This window comes from Pagrus pagrus, assembly GCF_965226575.1.
Source record: "Pagrus pagrus genome assembly, chromosome: 17".
Classification (NCBI taxonomy): Eukaryota; Metazoa; Chordata; class Actinopteri; order Spariformes; family Sparidae; genus Pagrus; species Pagrus pagrus.
The window spans coordinates 14,545,444-14,565,026 of record NC_140201.1 but is presented as its reverse complement, the minus strand read 5'-3'; the positions used below and the strand labels follow the sequence as shown (position 1 = coordinate 14,565,026).

At 42.4% G+C, this 19,583-nt stretch overlaps 1 protein-coding gene across 3 annotated transcripts in view; it reads left to right on the top strand.

The window, feature by feature from the left end:
* kcnq4 (potassium voltage-gated channel subfamily Q member 4) overlaps positions 1 to 19,583 on the top strand; it is a 46,352-nt gene that overhangs the window by 13,952 nt on the left and 12,817 nt on the right. For 2 of the 3 annotated variants that reach the window (XM_084379498.1, XM_084379497.1), the window contains exons 2-9: positions 13,492 to 13,582; positions 15,049 to 15,175; positions 15,292 to 15,467; positions 16,076 to 16,201; positions 17,044 to 17,154; positions 17,234 to 17,329; positions 17,495 to 17,583; positions 18,236 to 18,361. In XM_084379498.1, coding sequence (XP_084235624.1) covers positions 13,492 to 13,582; positions 15,049 to 15,175; positions 15,292 to 15,467; positions 16,076 to 16,201; positions 17,044 to 17,154; positions 17,234 to 17,329; positions 17,495 to 17,583; positions 18,236 to 18,361 — 942 coding nt within the window. Of the gene's footprint in view, positions 1 to 13,491; positions 13,583 to 15,048; positions 15,176 to 15,291; positions 15,468 to 16,075; positions 16,202 to 17,043; positions 17,155 to 17,233; positions 17,330 to 17,494; positions 17,584 to 18,235; positions 18,362 to 19,292; positions 19,350 to 19,583 lie in introns of all 3 variants that reach the window. The other variant, XM_084379496.1, reaches the window with a different exon arrangement.

The following is a 19,583-nucleotide window of genomic DNA, read 5'->3' as shown; positions in this document are numbered from 1 at the left end:
CTCCTCTTAGGACTCTTTCTCTCTCACTCTTTGCTTCTTATCAGCGCTCAATCGATCATCTTGGCCCCCGGGTGCCAGACCTTGTGGTGTCCTGCGACGTCCGCGCTGTGTCCTTTGTCCCGGAGTGCACTTCAGTCACGGCAAATAAAACTGAGGACAGCAGTCGGGAAAACTAACCGTACAAGCACAACTAAGACCAAATCTGAAAACGTCACAACAGAACAAGAACAGAAAATTAGATAAATCCCTCTTTTTGCGTCTTGAAATAAAACACAGCCAACATGAGGTCTGAGGTGGAGGACAGACAGCTGAGAGCTACAGCAGGTTAAACCTCCACACTGGCTCCTTCTGCTGTCCATGAACACTTATGATTTGTTTTAACACATCCAAACTGAACAAGCATCAGACAGGACTTTGATCGTGGGTCATGAATGCAACCTGTTAAACTGATGAACATAGTTAATCAAAATGTTATAATCCTCTGATACATTACATCTTAATGACACTTGAATAGTGTAATTGGTTTTATTGACACAGAGCGGGTCAAAGATAACAACAAGTTGCCTTTCTAACTTTACTGACAAACAACCGAACGTGAACTTCTGAGTGAAAACATTGGTTGGACACTTTGTTCATTTCAAACATACCCTGACCTTTAGCGTGGACATAGTCTAACAGAGCGTCAATTGAGAGACTGGAGGGACAGAAGACAGAGAGTAGCAAAACGAATATGATCTAAGAGGTCTGGGCAGTGAGAGACCAGCAGCAGGGTGGAGGTAGGGTGAGACACAGCAGAGGGATGAATAATTCAGAAGAGTATTATCTCTCCGCTCTCATCCAGCCTTCCCCTCCTTGGCCTGTCACCTAATTGGTTGTAATGAGTTAAAGAGGGGAGAGGGTGAGGCTGAGAGGCCCACAAGTGGTCCACTCTGATCCTGGCTCTGCTTCAGCCACACTAAAGAGACAGGGAGGAGGAGGAGGAGGAGGAGGAGGAAGAGGAGGAGGAGGAAGTTGGTGTACAAAAAGGAAAAGTATAACAACAACGTAAAACATAATTTCTATGTAATATCACAGTTTGTTGTGTGATGCTAATATCCTGAAAGCAAACGTCGACGTCTGAGTATCCAGTCCAGTCACATGAAGAAGGGACTTAACATGAGTCCAGAGAGGGTAAACTTTATGAATGCTCTTCATCCTGATACGTGTTTTTGTTAGCCCGCAAGGGAATGAGTGTGTCAGAGGGAAAAAATAACACAACACTACTGTGCATAGATGAAATATTTATGACCCAAAATTTCAGCCAGTTCCAAGTGTTGAAACCATACTTCCTGTGCTGTATAAGTGAACAAGGGTCGACTGTTTTATTTGCAATGATGCAATTCAGTGCAGTATGAGATTAAAACACTGTGTTTACTGTAAGCGGATGTAGCAGTGCATGACAAGCAGCAACCTTTAAACTACTAATGAAAAAGACATCTGTCTGTTCTGCTCTTTCACCCACTTTTTTGGGTTTGTTGAAGTCTGATTGCTCAATGTATAAGGATTTAAAAAACAATTAAACAATAAAAAAAAAAAGCCCCAGTGTTGGCCAGCATGTGTCGTTTGTGGCTACAGGTGCAGGTCAGGAAGTGTTTTGTCTAAAATGGTAAAGTCCCTGCAAGTGTGTGTCATGTTTGTGTATGATGTGCTGGTGTTTCACTGGAAAGTGACGTAAGCCTTTTTCACACGGCTCTGGACTCTGTCTGAAAATAACACATAACATAAAGACACTGACAGTTATACAAAGACGTTCAGTCTGACAGGCAGAGAAAGCAGCGCTGACACTGGACTGAGGAGTAACGCAGTGCAGCCCCTCCGTGCGACGTGACCTGGGTACCAGTGTTTGTAATCACAGCAGAGATAACGTTAACGGACAGATAGCGAGGCCTTCAGTCACCACCCCTATAGCTTCTGCATATCTGTCCCGTACCGACGTCACCATCAAAGAAGGAACTCCGGGCTTGGGGTCGTGGGGTTGCTGACTTGGTTGCCAACTAACAACAGAGTGGTAGTATGGCATAGATGGCTTGCTTTTTTCTAAAGACGTGTTTAAAAATGTGCTGCTTGCTCACACAGTTTTCAAAATCAGTTGTTGTCGATCAGTTGTTAAACTCTAGCACATGCATGTTTTCATCCACCATCAGCATCAATCGCTCCAGTCACAGATCAACTACAACTACAACTACATTAACATCAGTGACAAAAAAATATATTGTGGTTTGAGCAGCAGGTCTTGTCTTTAACTGTAGGACACTGGGATTGGCTCTCTTTTGACCATTTTCTTTGAATAATGCAGTAATTCGGAAAAAGTGTCGCCAATACATAGCTTAAAGCTCTATCTCACTCCCATGGAAAGTCGAGTGAAGTGCTGCGAGTCCCAGCAGTGAGTAGATAAAGCCTGAATTTTCATTATTGGGTGAAATGATCCTTTAATATTGGTATCTGCCTAAAAATCCAGTATCGTTCAGTGTCTTTTTGCTGATGCAAATACTTTTGAGAATTACTTCAAAATATGTGGATTTTCGGCACCTGTTGCACAAACAGCCTCACGACACTGTTCAGATGGGATAAGAGATCCTTTTCTCACAGTGCCCTCAACCCTTCGTATCATTAACAGTGGCCTCAACATTACTGCACCCATTGTGTCCTCTGTAAATCCTGTCAGCTCCTCCTCAAGATCCGCTGACCACCGGGGTTGTGCGTGACCCTGGTTCACTTTCTCACACCGCGTGCCTCAAACTGCTGCGCCAATCCCATTACCCTTAGTTCAAATGTTACAGTCACCGCTTTCCTTTTGTTGTTTCTCAATCCTCGAGAGACGCCCCTGACCCTCTGTAATCCATCACCAGAGATCCCTGCTGCCATGGTAACAAGATTAGACCTGTCACAGAGTAATGATGATTGGCCTGAAATTCAGTCGTAGCCCTGGTCAAGGAGGGGGGTAAAGGAGTGTTGGGTGTACGTGTGTTTTGGGTCGTGGGGGGTTTCACGTCCAATAAACCTCTGGCATGTCGCATGATTCGGTCCTGGCTTCTACTGGTATGATTTCTTGTTAAAGTTTTAAATTTTCTTAGCGTACAATAATTTGTTACTGATGAAAAAGTCCTAAGAATTCCCTCTGCCTTCCATTTGGCATCGACAAAGACCCTTCCCCAACCTCCAGCTCTGCTGATCCAAGCTGCGTGAGAGTTGAGCTCAGTCACTGGTTCAATGGTGAAATGTCAGCGTTTTACAAGCACTCTGGTGCACCTGCTAGTCTGTGCTAATTGGCTAGCTGGTGCTAACAATACCACAGCTAAATGTCAGCGCTCTCTCAGCACTTCGCCTCCGCCCCGGTCGCATCTCCGAGCTTTGTGTGGTACAATTCACTGACAGCAAGCCCATGAGTAGCAAAGAACAGGAATGACAAAAAGCAGCAGAAACAATGGAGCACATCCTCCCCAGTGGGAGGTTGTGTGTCTGTGCGTACACCTTATTATAAGCCCATTCAGGTCTTTACGATGTTCACCATTTCTTCCACCTTAGTGGAGAACTGATGTCAGTATTATGCATATAATTCCCAGGGCTTCAATATCCCCACGTCTTTTTCCATTATCACATAAATCTTCTCTAATTTTATGTGGACAATTTCACACTGAATTGTCCTGATGTCATAAACCGCACTCATCTGATATTCCCACCAGGTCAAACTGCCTCCAATCACCAAGAAATTGTGCGTAATTGCTATTAATCCAGTTCTTGTTACACACACACACACACACACACACACACACACACACACACACACACACACACACACACATACACACACACCCACACCCAGGCCAATCCGACCACGATGAACCCTTTTCTCACATCATGAATTCATCCTTTCTCTGTGGTTACACTTTCATTTTGCTCCATTTACTGGTTAGATATGTGACCACGCCGGACATATTTCTTCCCTCTCTAACCATCCGTGCCGTAGTGAGTCATGTCACTAAGGCACAGCACACCACCAGTATCACTTCTCCTTATGACGAACGTGCTCTGTGAATCTATAATATGCATTTATCGCGCCATATGTGTGTAAGCAGTGCATGTATTTGCGAAGATGCAAAAAAGTTATGTGTGTCAAGAAAGAATGAAATGCTGCTTAATAGCGATGCATAAATCAATTTGTTTAATTAATTAATTGAAGCTGGTGATGAGAAGAGGGATTTATATTGCTCATGATGCAGGTATGAAAGATTAAGTACACAACAGAGAAACTAACAGCAACTGCTGCAATAACACGCCAAAGCAATTTTTTAGGTTGTAGTTTGTGGTGTTACTGTCACAAATGATGTTCCTCTGTACTGCAAATACATGTGAATAACTCCAGTTCAGGCTCTAAATCCTCTTTCTCAAAGCAAGTGAAAAAGATAATTTCTCCAGTTTGCAGTGCACATCTGCTTATTTTGCAACATTTTCAGTTACTTCAGTACATACAGGCCAAGAGAACTGTTACTTGTTTCAGGAAGTAAAACTGCTGTCAGAGCCACTGAGGACGCCAAGGTCATGTCCTGCAGTACAGCCTGACTAATACTGTGCCCCATTTATCGTTCCAGCTCTGCTCTACAGTTTTCATTGTATTAGATTTACCAAAATGTATAACAGTGTCTAAGCCAGCTAGTGCTGGTGGAGGTCTCCGTTTGCTTGAAATGGACTTCAACGTGACATCTGATGACTTCTTAAGGCTGAGATGTTTTAACTTTTCTGAACGGATACAGTCTCTCTGATCTTTGGTGGCTTTTGCATGTCTTTGTAGTAATAATCCTACAAATAGGGATAAGGACACACAGTCTCCTGAAAAGCATTCATGGTGTTGTACTCGGTTGTACGTACAAAAATGAGGCGGAAATGGGTGTTAAAATGTTTAAATGGGTGTGAGTGTTACTTTATTTTTTTCAGAAAGTTACAAAAGTTGTTGGAAAAACCTATTTTATACTATTTACAAACATTCTGCTGGAGGTGAAAACTGTAGGTGATGTGGGGCTAAGAGGTTTGGCCTCGCAAATGTTCTGACTGCAGTGGAAGTGAAATTGTTTTCTTGAATGAACATGTGTTTTAAGACTCATAGTTAATGGTGCATTATGTAGTTTTGGGAAAGATTGATCAACTGATTTTTTTTACGCCTAAACAAACTGAATAAACAAACTCTTAATTTTTGTGAGTGTAACCCAGCGAAGTAAAGTCAACACAGAAGTTTGTGCTCGAGTGTTTTCTGTCCCGCTTGTGATCTAATTACTCCAGAATGACTGCATTTGGAATGAATGCCTCGAAACTATAAAATGCCGGAGACAACCGTCTCCAAAAGAAATTATTGGAAATGTCACTTGGAAATTCATGGACCGCTTTCGCGTAATTAAGCCTCATTCTCTGGAAAGGAGCAATTGAAATGTTTCTTTGTATTCACTGAAGGCACCAATGAATCACTGAAATCCTCCCGGCTGCTTACGCTACAGTAAAAGACTGCAGGAACTTCATTGTGTGTATCACAGTGTGCAGCGTTTCAAGGAACAAACATTCAGCGAAAGGAAGAAGCTTTCTGTTTACCTGATGTTTGATGCTACTAAAGGAAGAGTTTCAATGAATCAAAAGCAGGGAACAAAGAACTCAATTATGGTGTGATGTAACATTGGCTGAGTTAGAGTAAAGGCGCTGTGTGTTATGTTGATGGCAGATACTTCCATGGCTCCTGTGACTGCGAGTGACATTCTCCAGCAAGGAAAATGTATCAGTCTAATTGGCACTCTGTTTGAAATGCATCATCCGCGGACGGACGGTGGAACAGCGCGGCAGTCGGTGTGTGTGAATGTGTGCGTGCGTATGTGTGCGACAGCGCCTGGCTAAACATTAGGGTTCGTGTCTGCAGTTGGAGAGTGTGGCACTTTTGGGTCGGTGTAGGTAATAAAGCAAATTATTTGCGTGGGAGTGTCCTGTCGCTCAGGGTGCACCTTTGTGTGACCAACACTCATTACACAACTCTGTTTCTCTCAGTTATGTAAATAATTGATCTAGTCATGTAATATTCCTGAAGGTTGTGGCATTCAGAGGAAAACAAACACATTCCTCTCTCATGTCAAGTTAAATCTCTCTCTCTCTCTCTCTCTCTCTCTCTCTTCCTGCTCCAGTACTGGAGCCTCTGAATCGCCCAGTCAGCTCCTTTCCTCGTGAAAAAGCACTTTTCATCTCATATTGGTTTGTGTGGGGTTTTTTTTGTTCCCGCCTTGAAAAGTTTGCTGTCCCAGAAGAAGAAGAAGGAGGAGGAGGAGGAGGAGGGAGTAACTAACAGGAGCTGTGTTCTGAGCTGTGCTGCGCAGTGCTCTTGCAGCCTACCTGTGCACATTTTGCCTGCAGTCGCTATTTAAAGAGAGAGAAATGCTATTAATATCGTTCTACTGTTTCCACCTTTCTCCTCTCTTTTCTCCGCTCCCTCCCCTCTCTTTTCTCGGCTCACTCCTCCTTCTCGCTCACCGTCAGCTCACCTCTTTCCTCCCTTTACTCCTCTCCTGACACGGCTCGATAGTTCCTCTCTTTATTGCTTGTTTGTCAGCGCTTAGGTACTGTTAGCATTGTGTAGTGCAACACTTTGACACACATGCATGTTCGTCCTCGGCTATAAATAAATCTCACGTTCTGATTTAGCTTTTCCGGTACGTTTGTTTAAGCAGGTCTCTGGGTGTTCCTGTGTATGTCCTTGTGGAAGGTGTCACTGCAGGTGTGTGTTCAATAATTGGACTGTTTGTGTGTTTGTTCACCTGCTGCGTGTGCACAGATCGCGGGTCAATTCCTGAAAGCTGTTGTCAGAGCCTCATTGATCAGGTCTGGCGCCACACATACACATACACTTGTACATGTACAGATATTGTGACATGACCTGAGGGTCCTTTCACTCTGTGTCCAACTTCATCCCTCTCCTGCTCTTTCTCTCCCATTACTCTTTCTAAGTTTTTCCACGGCAGCAAATATTATATCATTACCGTGATATGAGACTATATATCATCTTAGAGTTTGGATATTGTTATAGCGGCATAATCGGATAGAGAATAAGTATTGTCTTGCTCTGCTTTTTAACAATCAACATCGGCTGCAAACTCCCGATTATGATCCGTCACTGCATTTATTGAATATCTTCCACGTCCACATTGTGATGCATCTCATAATCAAGACATTTCCAATACTGATGATTATTTTTTGAATATTTTATTATGAGTTTGTCCATTATACAAGTATACAAAATACAGAAACACGAGAAAAAATAAACTCTAAACTGAATTCAAAACATCAAATTTCACACTGTGTATTCTGATAATAGCCTACAAATATTGGGACATGATTTAAGGCCTTCTTGCCCGGCCCTATACAGGCTGCTCCTTCTTTCTCTTTTCATCGTCATCCATCTGCCTTCACATCTTTCTACCTCACTTTTTCTCTGCATCTTCCCTCTCAGCCTTCTTCGTCGCCCTCTCCTCTCCCTCCGCCTCCTCTGTTGTGTGTAACTGATAGCTGCTTTATCATCCAGTGATGATTGAATCAAAAGTACATTCCCCCACAGTCTAGCTCAGCATCTCTCTTTCCAGGCACGGTGACTGGCATGAAGCGGAGACTGAACACATACCGAAACACACACCCTGTCATATATGTGTATCAGCGCTAGTAATACCTATTTATCTCACTAAAAGTTCCTCAACAGTCCAATCAAAGCAATGTGATATCTCGGTTTTCACATATGTATGCTTACAGGAACACAGCAGTAAAAGCTCTAGTTTCCATTAAAAGCAATCTGTTTGCCCTGTAGGCTGCTGTACATTTGTTTGTTGTCTGGCCCACCAGCAGCCCAATGGCCCTCTGGAGCTTTACAGGCCATGAGCCAAACTGTATGCACTTTATACATACAGAGGCTTGTGGTGTGTAACAGTGATCGGTTAGAGTTTCAAGGGACAGATATCGTACCTGGGATGTGAATGTGAATGAATAACAATTACAGAGATGACAATGCAAAGAGTTATGTGCACTCTTTCTTTCTTTCTTTCTTTCTTTCTTTCTTTCTTTCTTTCTTTCTTTGTCTCACTGTGCTGGCTTTTTTTCTTGATTCTCCACAGTGTCCACGAGACAAATTGCACTCGCTCTGCTTTTGGAGAAAAGTCAGATATTCTGTGTATAAAGCCGAGCATGCATTATTCTTTCCAAAACTTCTGGAGCAATTACTAATGTGGACAGCCTTACAGTAGACCTCCTGAGCGGAAGACTTTCATACATTATTTGATTCATTATATCATGACATCTTGGATTCGCTGCTTAGTATGTGGTGCATCTATACATTAACATGCCCGTTGATGATATGTGTACTGAGTCAGGCTTTTACTCTACCTTATCCTTACTTCACCCCTGGTTCGGGTCACATGTCCAGGCTCATTGTAGCAGACGAGACACTATCCTGAGTTGCATATGCGGAGCGGAGGCATTGTGATCTTCACCTCTTATTTACTCTTCTTGGCCATGAGAACAATGTTAATCTGATATTTACTTTATCTCCTCTCTAAATCCAAAACTGGGAATGTTTTTATGGAAATAATTTATTATGAAGACATTTTGTTGAGGCTCGTCAGTAAAGCACTCACAGCTGAGCAGATTTCTTCCCTGATGTCCCCATGAGACCAACCCTGCTGATTTGGTGGATTTTCGACTGATGCTTTGCTCTTAATTGACATTTCCCTGAAAAGAGGGAGGGATGGTGGATGGCGGATGTTGGTACTGGGGTGGATGGGCGGTCAGGCGGTGCTGGAGAAATCGTGCCCTCAGCAGAAATGTGACTCCCTTTCCGCATGGCCTAAAAGTCTCCTCATTTCATTTATTTATGTATTTATTTATTAATGTATTTGTTTATTTATATATTTATTTATTCAACAAAGCAAATACGTGCAGAGGCGTCGTCCTGGCGGGCGTTCCCAGGTCACTTAAATCCATCCAGTATGAGGAACTGTAGCTGAACACTTAAGATGAGGTGATCAAAGAGGACATTTGTGGATTTACATTCATGAATTATGTATTAAGTTATTATGTATAAAATTATGTATTATGAATTAAGTCAATAGATGACTAGTAGATGATGTCAAATAATTGACTGTTTAAAACTGGAATTAATATTGACTAATCTTCTGATAAAAAAAATCTTCAGATGCATCCTTCATTCATCTCAAGCACTAGTTTTAAATCTTCTTCAATACAGCATGACGTTCATTTTCTAAATTGTGGTCTCATTTAGAGTAAAATAGACAATAAAGCAGGGCGTGCTTTAGGACATGGCTACCTTGTGATTGACAAGACACTCACTACCATGGCATGTCCCCGGGTTCTCAGTCAGATCAAATCAGGATACAGACTTAGCGATGTGTTTGGTCTCCAGCTCCAACCTCTCCAAATATGTTCACTTCTGGCTCCAAAGAAACGAAGATGACAATGGCTTCAATGCCAAAATGGTACATGGTCTACAAACCAATGGAGGACGCCACAGTGGATTTAAACTTGCAGTCAACACAAAGTCAAGCTGGGGCTGATGGGAATGTCATTATTTCTTTTGAGGTATTTGGTCATACACCAAAGTAATTCATCTTGAGGGGTCTATGAATGTGCAAAACAAATATCATGGCAATTTGTTAAATAGTTGTTGAAATGTTTTCACTAAAATTGCAAATTTCAACCTCATGGTGACGCTCGAGGAAAAGTGAGAGGATCACCAAAGTGTTTAGGATTCATCCTTTCGGGACCATGAATGCTTGTATAAAATTCCATGGCCATCCATTTAATGGTTTTTGAGATATTTCAGGATGGACCATAATAATGGGCCGACAGACTGACTGATGGCTAGCATGACTAATGAAAGTGCAACAATATATTAGTGACAGATTTATGTTATTAGGAGCAACCACTTGGCTTGAGGCTGAGAACCGCAGACAGGCTTGGGAAGTTGGAGAGTATGAAGAGATTGATGAATACATTGCTGGTTGTGGTAGTAACAATCAAAATAAAGAATATCATTTTCCCTGTAGGGGCAGAAATACCACATTAATTATATAATATTCTCGGCGTCACTCATTCTTTAAGATACGGACATTTTCTTGGAGGACTTCAACATAGATGGTGTTAGCGGTATATTGCAGCCATGTGTGAGTTTGGCAGATATTGTGGCTTGAGGCCTGCCTGTGGCTTGTGGTCTGAATGAGATGAGGTTTGAGGGGTTTGTTACACGACACCAGGCAGAATTCTACATTGTGATTACTCGACCTGACTGCATAAACAGTTATGTTGAGCTGTGTTGGCTGTAACTCAGTGCAGTGTTTGGGAGTTACTGCGTGTAAGGGATAGTATCATATTCAGGTAAATGCGGAGTTGCTTTCATAACTTATTTCTACGGGAATGTTGCGTCTGCATTTTGTAAAGGCCAAGCTGTCGATCCGACTATCTGCGCTGGAACTTGTTTCCTGTCATAAAGCGCAAGTCAGTGAAAGAAACCACCTGAGATGCTGCCCCAAGTAATCTCTTCCTCATGGCAGTGAACACAGTGCGTTGAGTTAATTGAGGGGAAAAAGACAGACGGTTTAGTCAGCACATTACTGATGAACGGCCAAAATGCATTGTTTGTTTTGCAGAGAGTCATCGGGGTGTGTTGTTTTAAACTAACTCCGCCGTGGCTGAAGCACAAACTCTCCTCCGTGCACGGCTCACTGGGCTGAGAAATATACAGTAGTAATTTGGGCGTTTCTGTTTACTCACGCTTGGTGTCCGCTGTCTTCCTAGCTGTCTAAGATCTACTTTGCCTTCTTATTTGAATGTCTCGCCATCTGGAAACTGTGGCCGGGCGGGCGGACGGAACAAGAGCTGTCAGAGGTGTCGCTCATTCATTGACTCCTCACGCATGTCATGACAAACCATGGTTTTTGCATGCAGTGTCAGATAGAGAAAAGAGATGTCAGGAAACCAGATGTCAGGAAACCAGGCTTTTCAGATTGAACATATGAATCACTGGCAGATCCTAATCAGATATTTGAATTACCAGAAATTCTGTTTTGGTAACACATTGGCCCATCATCCCTGACACCCTGTGGTTATGAACTTTCAATCAGTCACAGTTACAACCCACTTCAAGAGTCGTTCTTGCCCTTTTTTTTAGACTTACGTACTCCTGCATCCCTATCAGATGAGCTGAAGTAGGGCTAACCCCTCATCACCCGCCACCCATCAAACTCTTCACTTCATTTGGTAACATGACAACAAGTGATGTTGTTACAACGCTATTACATTTCTAGACAAATGGATTGTCAGTGTTCAGGTTTTGATTTCAAGTCGTAGAGTTAACTAATAAAACTTTTTATCCTTTAATATTTGTTTAACTCCTTTCACTGTTTTTCCATCACTTTTAGCTTCCCTTTTTTTAGTGTGAGGGGAAATGGTTCTTTCTTAATATTTCCTCTTCTGCTGAGTGAAATCTAGTTATTTGTGATTTGCAAGTTTCTCTTCCTATTTTTCTGTTTCAGCCACTTTTTAATGCAAGTGCCTAAATTGCGTTTCATTTCACACACATTAGCCTGGTGAGAGACTTGTTGATCGCATTACTAACCGAAGAGAAAGGGCACCATTGTGTGAGACCATGAGAATTGGTTTAGTGGCCAGCAAGTGTTCTCTAACTTTGGGCTCTGACATGTAGACCAGCTGGACCAGCAGCTGCCACCTGGCTAATCCTGCCTCGCTGTTCGCTATTCACATGGCACAGCGCAGGCAGCGCTGGGGCGTGTTCTCACTTCTGTCTCTCTGTCAGCTCTTATTTTTTTCACACATTTTGGGGACAACTTATACTCCACAACAGGTTATTTTCAGGGTCCTGACTGACTTGCCAGCCACAGTGATTATCAGCTTTGATTCAACTAAAACCTACAATCGTCATTGTATTTTAACTTATGGTGCTACTTTGTCATTAGGACTGCTCAGGTCATTTCACTGTGGTGAGCTCAGTTTGAACTTGACTTATTGAAACAGTGTATTTTCACTATTATTGAAGCAGTCTTTGTTTTTAGTCACAAAACGAGGTTTTGTAGATACCATGTCACAAAAAAAGCCAAAAAATGTGGTATGATAAACACCATGATATACCACTAAAAGACAGAACTTAGCGTAGGCAGTGCAGAGTAAGGCACAGGATATGATGACAGACAAAACATAATGAAAATACAAAATGGGCATTATTTCCTGGCTTTATCTGAAATGAAATTCCACCTCTCTTCTGTCTGGTGATACCGTAGATCTTTTTAATCTCGCTGCCAGCGGTTCCACTGAAACAACATCTAACAATAACTATTTTTCCACTGGTTAAGTGGGCCAGTGTGGCTGTTACCACATAAGTGCCAACATCATTCATTTCTGCAGCACACCGTTTAAAACATAAACGTTTTTACTTTGAAGTTAAAGTTAATGCATCATCATAAGTGAGGGGCATCTTTTGAACAGGAAGGAGTGCTTGTTATTTGACAGGTAGTTTGTAGCCTGTTCCTTAATGTGTGGATGTAACGTTAGGATTATGAACAACAAATGTGTGTGATAAAAGTTTTGCAGATTGAAAAGACGTTGGACGGCGCTTTTTCCAAGTGTGTTTCTCATACAGACGACATGATCTCGTCTCTCTTTCGCCCTGAGCCCAAGCTAGCGATAGAGATTGTCTAGTGGAGACTTTCTCACTTCTCCAGTGTCGTAGCAGAGACTTCCTGTTTATACTAACATGAGAGCACCTTTAGCACAAGACACAATTTACGGGAATTTATGTTTTGTATTATTCTGGAGTAGATCTCAACCTGAAGTGGCCATTACTTCTGTGGGACAGTCATTTTTGTCCAAGTAAGAGCTGCAGGGTCCCAGTCTTCCTCTGGAACAAGTGGGAAGACACAACTCATCTCACAGGACACTTTTCTGCTGTGCAATTTAACAGACATGACAAGAGTATAAGTTTAACGGCACTCAAACGTCTAATGATAGAGGGTGTTGTATGCTGTACAGATTATACAGCCCTTTGATGATTATAAATGAGGTTGACTTGACTTAAATGTTCAGGTTGAGCATGTTAAAAATAATAAGTAATGTATATTATTAGTTATTTCTAATAAACTGCACATCCACTACACTGTACTTGGTTACATTGCTCTGATTCTTGTGCTGCTGTACTATACATGACTTGCTTCGCTTGTGTTTTATGGATCAACAATCATCTTTTCCTGCCTATTTGCATTTTTCTCTGTTGGTTAATCACTCAAAGAGTGAGAAAAACATACTTTAATGAGTTTTATTCAGTCCATTAATGATTATTAAGTTAAGAGGTCTTATTCTTGTTCTTCGTGTATTTTGAAAGGTGTTTACTGACCTTTGTGTGATTGTGTGTTTCAGTTTTCTGCTGGTGTTCAGCTGCTTGGTGTTGTCTGTGTTCTCCACCATCCCCGAACACCAGAAGTTCGCCAACCAAGGCCTCTTCATCCTGGTAAGACCCCGTCACGGCGCACACATGCCTGCTTCTGCATCAATTTTCATACTCTTATAATACACGGGGTCTCACTTACTGCAGCGTATGTGCTTGCGTATGTGTTGACTTGTTTGCCAGCGGAGGCACAGACAGCCATGTAAGCAGGTGGGAGGATTCAGGTGTTGTTGACTGCGCAGGAAATCACAGACACGATCCACTAATCCTAATAGCTATCCCATAATCTCCCCTCTTCCTCTGTGCTCCAGCTGCTTTAGTGAAAGGTAATGGACACTCGCTTTCACCTTCTGAACCTGACTCGTCTTCTCTCAGCTTCCTCTTCCCACCTTGCTCATCTTCACGTGTTGTTTAATGGTGGGACTCCTCTGTCTTTCACATTCCCTCCGTTCACTCTGTCGATCAATCACCCGGCCATTAGCAGGCAATCAGCCATTAGTGGACGTTACTTACACAAACATTTGCCCTAATGACTGACTGGTTCAGTGCACCTTAAACTGCCTGTACAGTCTAGAAGACTGATCAGGCAAGAAAGACAAAGAGATAGAGAGAAGACTGACAAAGTGGTGTGTTAATAGGCTGCGACTGCTGCGGTGGAACTTTAAGGTTTTAATTCAATCTTGCTTTGAAATATTTCAGCCTTTATTTTACCTTCCAGGTCAATTAAAATGATGTTAGCCAGGGGTTATTAAATACAGCATGTAAATCTCTGTGTGTCACTGCAGTTCATAAAATTGTCATGGATATTATCTACATGATTAGTGCGCATGGACACAACCAGAATCCAGGATTTCGGATCCAGTCTGTGGTTAGGTTTAAGGCAGCAAAAGCATGTTGGTTAAAGTGAGGAAAACTGATTTTCAGTTTGTGAAGCACTCGCAAGATTTTGTCTGTAGGATTCACTTTGGTTAAGGCTTGAGAAGGATCATGATTAAGGATTTAGTCTTTAGGATTCAGGTTCATGACATACGTTTCCCTTTTTAAATTCATGCTGAGTGTCATGAAAAAAATTTGAGAATTCTTGCCCATGTACACGAGTCCTTTAGATTAAATTCATATTTCACAAACAGCCGTGATACTGGGTTCAGAGTATACAATACACATCCGTTAGCAGTGTATCCTGCAGACTGAGACATGATGATCGGTTGTCCAATGTTAACCGCACAAGACAATCAGTGCGCTATGAAACTTTCTATGATGCCATATTTACATATCGACATGATATTTTTTTGTCCCTTACGTTTTCACATATCTTGCTGTTCAACCTATCACAGCATAACGTCTTCTCTCCCATTCAATACTGACAGAATTATATTTGACTTTTACAGTAAATGGAAAGAAAAACATGTACAAAACAATTCTTTACAAAGTTGCGGAAATTTTGTTTGGGTAATCTGTCAAACGCTACACTCACTGAGTGTCACTGACCTGTGTGTCTGTGTCTGTGTATGTGTGTGTGTGGTTTGTAGGAGTTTGTGATGATCGTGGTGTTTGGGTTGGAGTACTTCATCAGGATCTGGGCGGCTGGCTGTTGCTGCAGATACCGAGGATGGCAGGGAAGGCTGAGATTTGCCAGGAAGCCCTTCTGTGTCATAGGTTAGTGTGTGTGAACAGTGCACAAAGCCACACCAGAGTCCTGTATGTGCTTGTAAGAAAATAGTAAAATCTTATCACTTCTTAATGACTCTTCTGTCTGCTTTCCCTCTCTGTAGACTTCATAGTGTTTGTGGCATCGTTGGCGGTGATAGCAGCAGGGACGCAGGGCAACATCTTCGCCACGTCAGCCCTGCGCAGCATGCGCTTCCTGCAGATCTTGCGTATGGTTCGTATGGACCGACGGGGAGGCACCTGGAAACTGCTGGGCTCAGTTGTTTATGCTCACAGCAAGGTGGGAATGCTAAATATAGTCGCTTTTTACACATGCTTGACTACAAATGCACTTTGTCTTGTTTATTTTTTAAACACTGGATAGTAAAACATTAAAAGTATACTAATGCGTGGTGGCCACATTGCGGTTATTATGAGAATAGGAAGGAGGTCGAGGGCTGGAGCTATTAAAAGGCCAGCGATTATGGACAGGATGGATAAATTGGATAAATAACTTAATAACTCTCAGTGTTGAGGAATATGTGGTGAGTCTACTGATGTCCAACTGTTATCTGATTACATTCAAACACCAGGCTCCCCTTTAGCCGCTCATTTTTGGCAATTAGTCGTTAGTTTTTGTGCTGACCCAAACACCTCACCCCCACCGGTCAACACAGTCCCACAACACAGTCAGACGGTAGTGATGATGATGAATTGATGCATCAGGCGTCCAAGCAGAGCCGTGCAGCCAAGTCAAAGTGGAAGCCCAAATGTGATGATGATGGGAGTTTAGCCAATAATGATGATAGTGATATGGTAATGACAGCAGGGATTATGATGGTAAGGATGCTGCTGCTGCTGCTGCTGACAGGTGTGATTGATACCTCCCTCTCTGTCGCTCTCTCTCAGGAGTTGATTACAGCCTGGTATATAGGGTTCCTGGTCCTGATCTTTGCCTCCTTCCTCGTCTACCTGGCAGAGAAAGACAGCAATGACGACTTCGTCACCTATGCAGACTCCCTCTGGTGGGGGACTGTGAGTACTACACAATGCACACCTGCATACAAGATGTAAGATTTACTGTTGAAGTCAATTATTTCCAAAAAGAGACAAAAAAGAAACAAGAGGGCAGCGGGCAATACAGACAATAAGGGTGAGTAATAATGATATATAACAATAACATCATAATTATAATAATAGTGCAACCAATCAACAATAATACAGATCAGAAGTACACTACAGTCCTTGACAACTGTGTTTTTTTTTGCTGTTTTGAAATATAATATTTATGATAACTGTTCAGAGGAATTGTCAGACATCAGCAGCAGATAACTGAGTGTTGTTCTGTTCTTGTTGTCAAGCTTTACTTTATGATATTAAGCAGAATATTTAGTTAAAAACGGTTGTATAAACTGCAGATTGATACGAGAATGGGTGACATTCAGGCAGTAAGATTATAGATCATTTTCATTAGATCAGCTAACATTCATTAACAGTTACGTGATTAAAAACTGACGACCCCAAAGCATGTGATATAATGGATGGTAAATGGACTTTCATTCCTGTAGCGCTCTTCCTGTCTTTACACCCCTAAGTTGCGTAAAGCGAGATTTTGTGATATTCCTGTAGACGTAATATACACTTATATCATACTTATATACAAGTGTAAACCAGTTGTAGTTCCACAAAAAATATTTTCTTGTGTGGAGTGTTTGTACTGTGAACAACTTTAGCTTGGTGCCAAACTAAGATATAAAACACACATACATTTTTGAGTTTGGGAGGACACACAAACGTAGTGTGAATGTAATGATACAGTTTGCATTTTGTTATCTTACATGTGTGTTGAGATCATCTATATTTTTTCACCCATGCAGATTACTCTAACCACTATTGGGTACGGTGATAAGACCCCTCGTACCTGGCAGGGGCGACTCCTAGCTGCCAGCTTTGCTCTTCTGGGAGTCTCCTTCTTTGCCCTGCCTGCAGTAAGTCTCCTTTATTGTACTGACTCACAACCATGCTGGTGGCTCTTCTCATGACTTTGATTTGACCTCTGACCCTTAGGGAATTCTGGGCTCGGGCTTTGCCCTGAAGGTGCAAGAGCAGCACCGGCAGAAGCACTTTGAGAAGAGGAGGATGCCTGCTGCCAACCTGATACAGGTAATGGCCGCAGTGCTTTGATATGGTGCAAAATGAGATGACTGGTAGCTCAACAGTATGTAATACGATGTAGATTAAAAAATCATATCATTATAATTTAATAAGTTCACACTCCGGCGTTTCACTTTCTATCCCTGTGTTGTGTGTGTGTGTGTCTTCCTTTAGGCTGCATGGCGTCTCTACTCCACAGACGCCAAACACTCCTATCTGACAGCCACATGGTACTTCTATGACAGCATGTTGCCTTCGTTCAGGTAGGTTCTCCCATCTGTCTCCATGTGCAGCGCTGAATGGATCCAGGCATTAGAAATCTGTGGTTGTCTTTGGTTCTTTGTTTGAAGTGTTGTAATAAATGCAGACAGAGATTTGAGAGCTGCATCACAATAATTAGCGATACTTTTCGTTCCTGGTCATACGTTCATATTATTATGAAGAAAAATAAAATAAAACATAGCACAACTGCAGCCTTTTGTCCAACAAGGAACCCTGTGGTGGTTTTAAGTTTTAAGATTGGTGTTTCCTCTCATTTTTAAATGATTATTTTAAATTGGGGCCCATTCATTTCAAACGCTTCTGCCACCACTATTCAATTACATGTCCATTACTTTTGTTCTACGCAGTGGTTTCTTACATTTTGCATTTCCGTATTAATTTAACTAATTTCTGTTTTGCTTAAAAGGAGGGGAACATGAGAAACAAATATAGAAACTGAAGACTTTCAAAACGTTCACTTTGCAGCATCTTAAATTCATATTTTCACTTCTTCCTCTCAAGTATCCCTCTTCTTTTGAGCGTTTGGACCATTCGAGTGGCCTTTTTGTTGTTTGAGTTTTTTCATATTTTGTTGTTTTTGTTTTCATTTGTCATGTGTTTTTTTTTTTTTTATTTGTGCACGTGGGTTGTCAGAGAACTGACGCTACTGTTCAGTCACCTCCAGCGACAGCGTAACACCAAGAAGGTTCTCCACAACTCCTACCACACGCTGCTGTCTGGGCTGCGGCCCTACAGCTCCCCCTACCTGTCGGGGGACAGGTACGCACCCCGCCATCTCACACAGCCTCACAGTACATCCAGACAGGTGGCTGAAAGTCTACCTATACTCACGCACACACACAGACCAGAACATTCAACAGGTGTACAAAGAAAATCCAGGTTTCCGGAGCTTTCTGCATGGACGTGTTGTGTATCTAACAATGTTTCACTAACGCTGATCTGAGACCACTGTGTTGCAGGCCCCCCCTGGCTTCTCTACATCTTTGTCTGCTTAGCTCATACTTTCGCCATCTCCACCGCCTCCCGCTGTTCACTCACTGGTTGCCTCTTCCTGTCTTCCTCTTTCTTTCCCTTTATCTCCATCACATCTTTTCCATGCTGTCCATCCTCCATCCTTCATCTGTTCTCAGGAAGGCAGAAGTTCCATGCAGGTTTGTTCTTCAAGTCAAGAGCTGTGCTTGTTGATTAAAGGGTTATCCATAGCTAGAGCTGCATCGGGTTCATAACTCCTGTAGCATAAACCAGGGAAATGAAGGGACTAATGGACTTGTGCATGCATTAGATGAGAGAAGCACATTAGTTTACCCGTATCATGCAAGTGTTGCTGGTTGAGATGTCTTTGATTTGAGGAGTTGTTGTCACATCTTGATGTTTACCAGGCTCTCTCTCGATGAATATGCTCAGGTGACACCTACTACCTTTGCATGATCCTTCACACCCACCTCCTCACTTCTCACTGTGTGTGTCTCCATAATCCAAAAATGCCTCGAAGAAGTATATTTTCTAACACTAGGAAAGGGCAATTTGGAGTATTGAGAAGCCACACCTCGCCCTCTCTCCCTGTTTTTTCCTCACGGGTTCACCATGTACCCAGGTTGTGTCCCAGGACTTCGTGTCCTCCTTCACACACACTCCCTGCTCTCCTCTCTGCCCCTCACCCTCTCTCCCTCTGCCTTGTGTGTCTCCCCAGTCAGCTCCTTTCTAAAAAACGGGGTCTCTTCCGGATTCACGCTGGCCGCAAGCAGAGGTATCCACGGCAACAAGCCTGTGCACGGGGAACGATAAAACCAAATCTATAACACCACTCCTACTCCTTCTTTAACTCACACACAACCTGCTCATCATGCCTGAAACACTCAATAATTTGTGGATTGGGGAAGTGGCTTGCTTAACGTTTTACATCAATCATCATTAAAATGGCCTGTAGTAGCAGATGCCGTGATATTTGTCTTATTTCCAACCGTATGCTGCACATAACAGG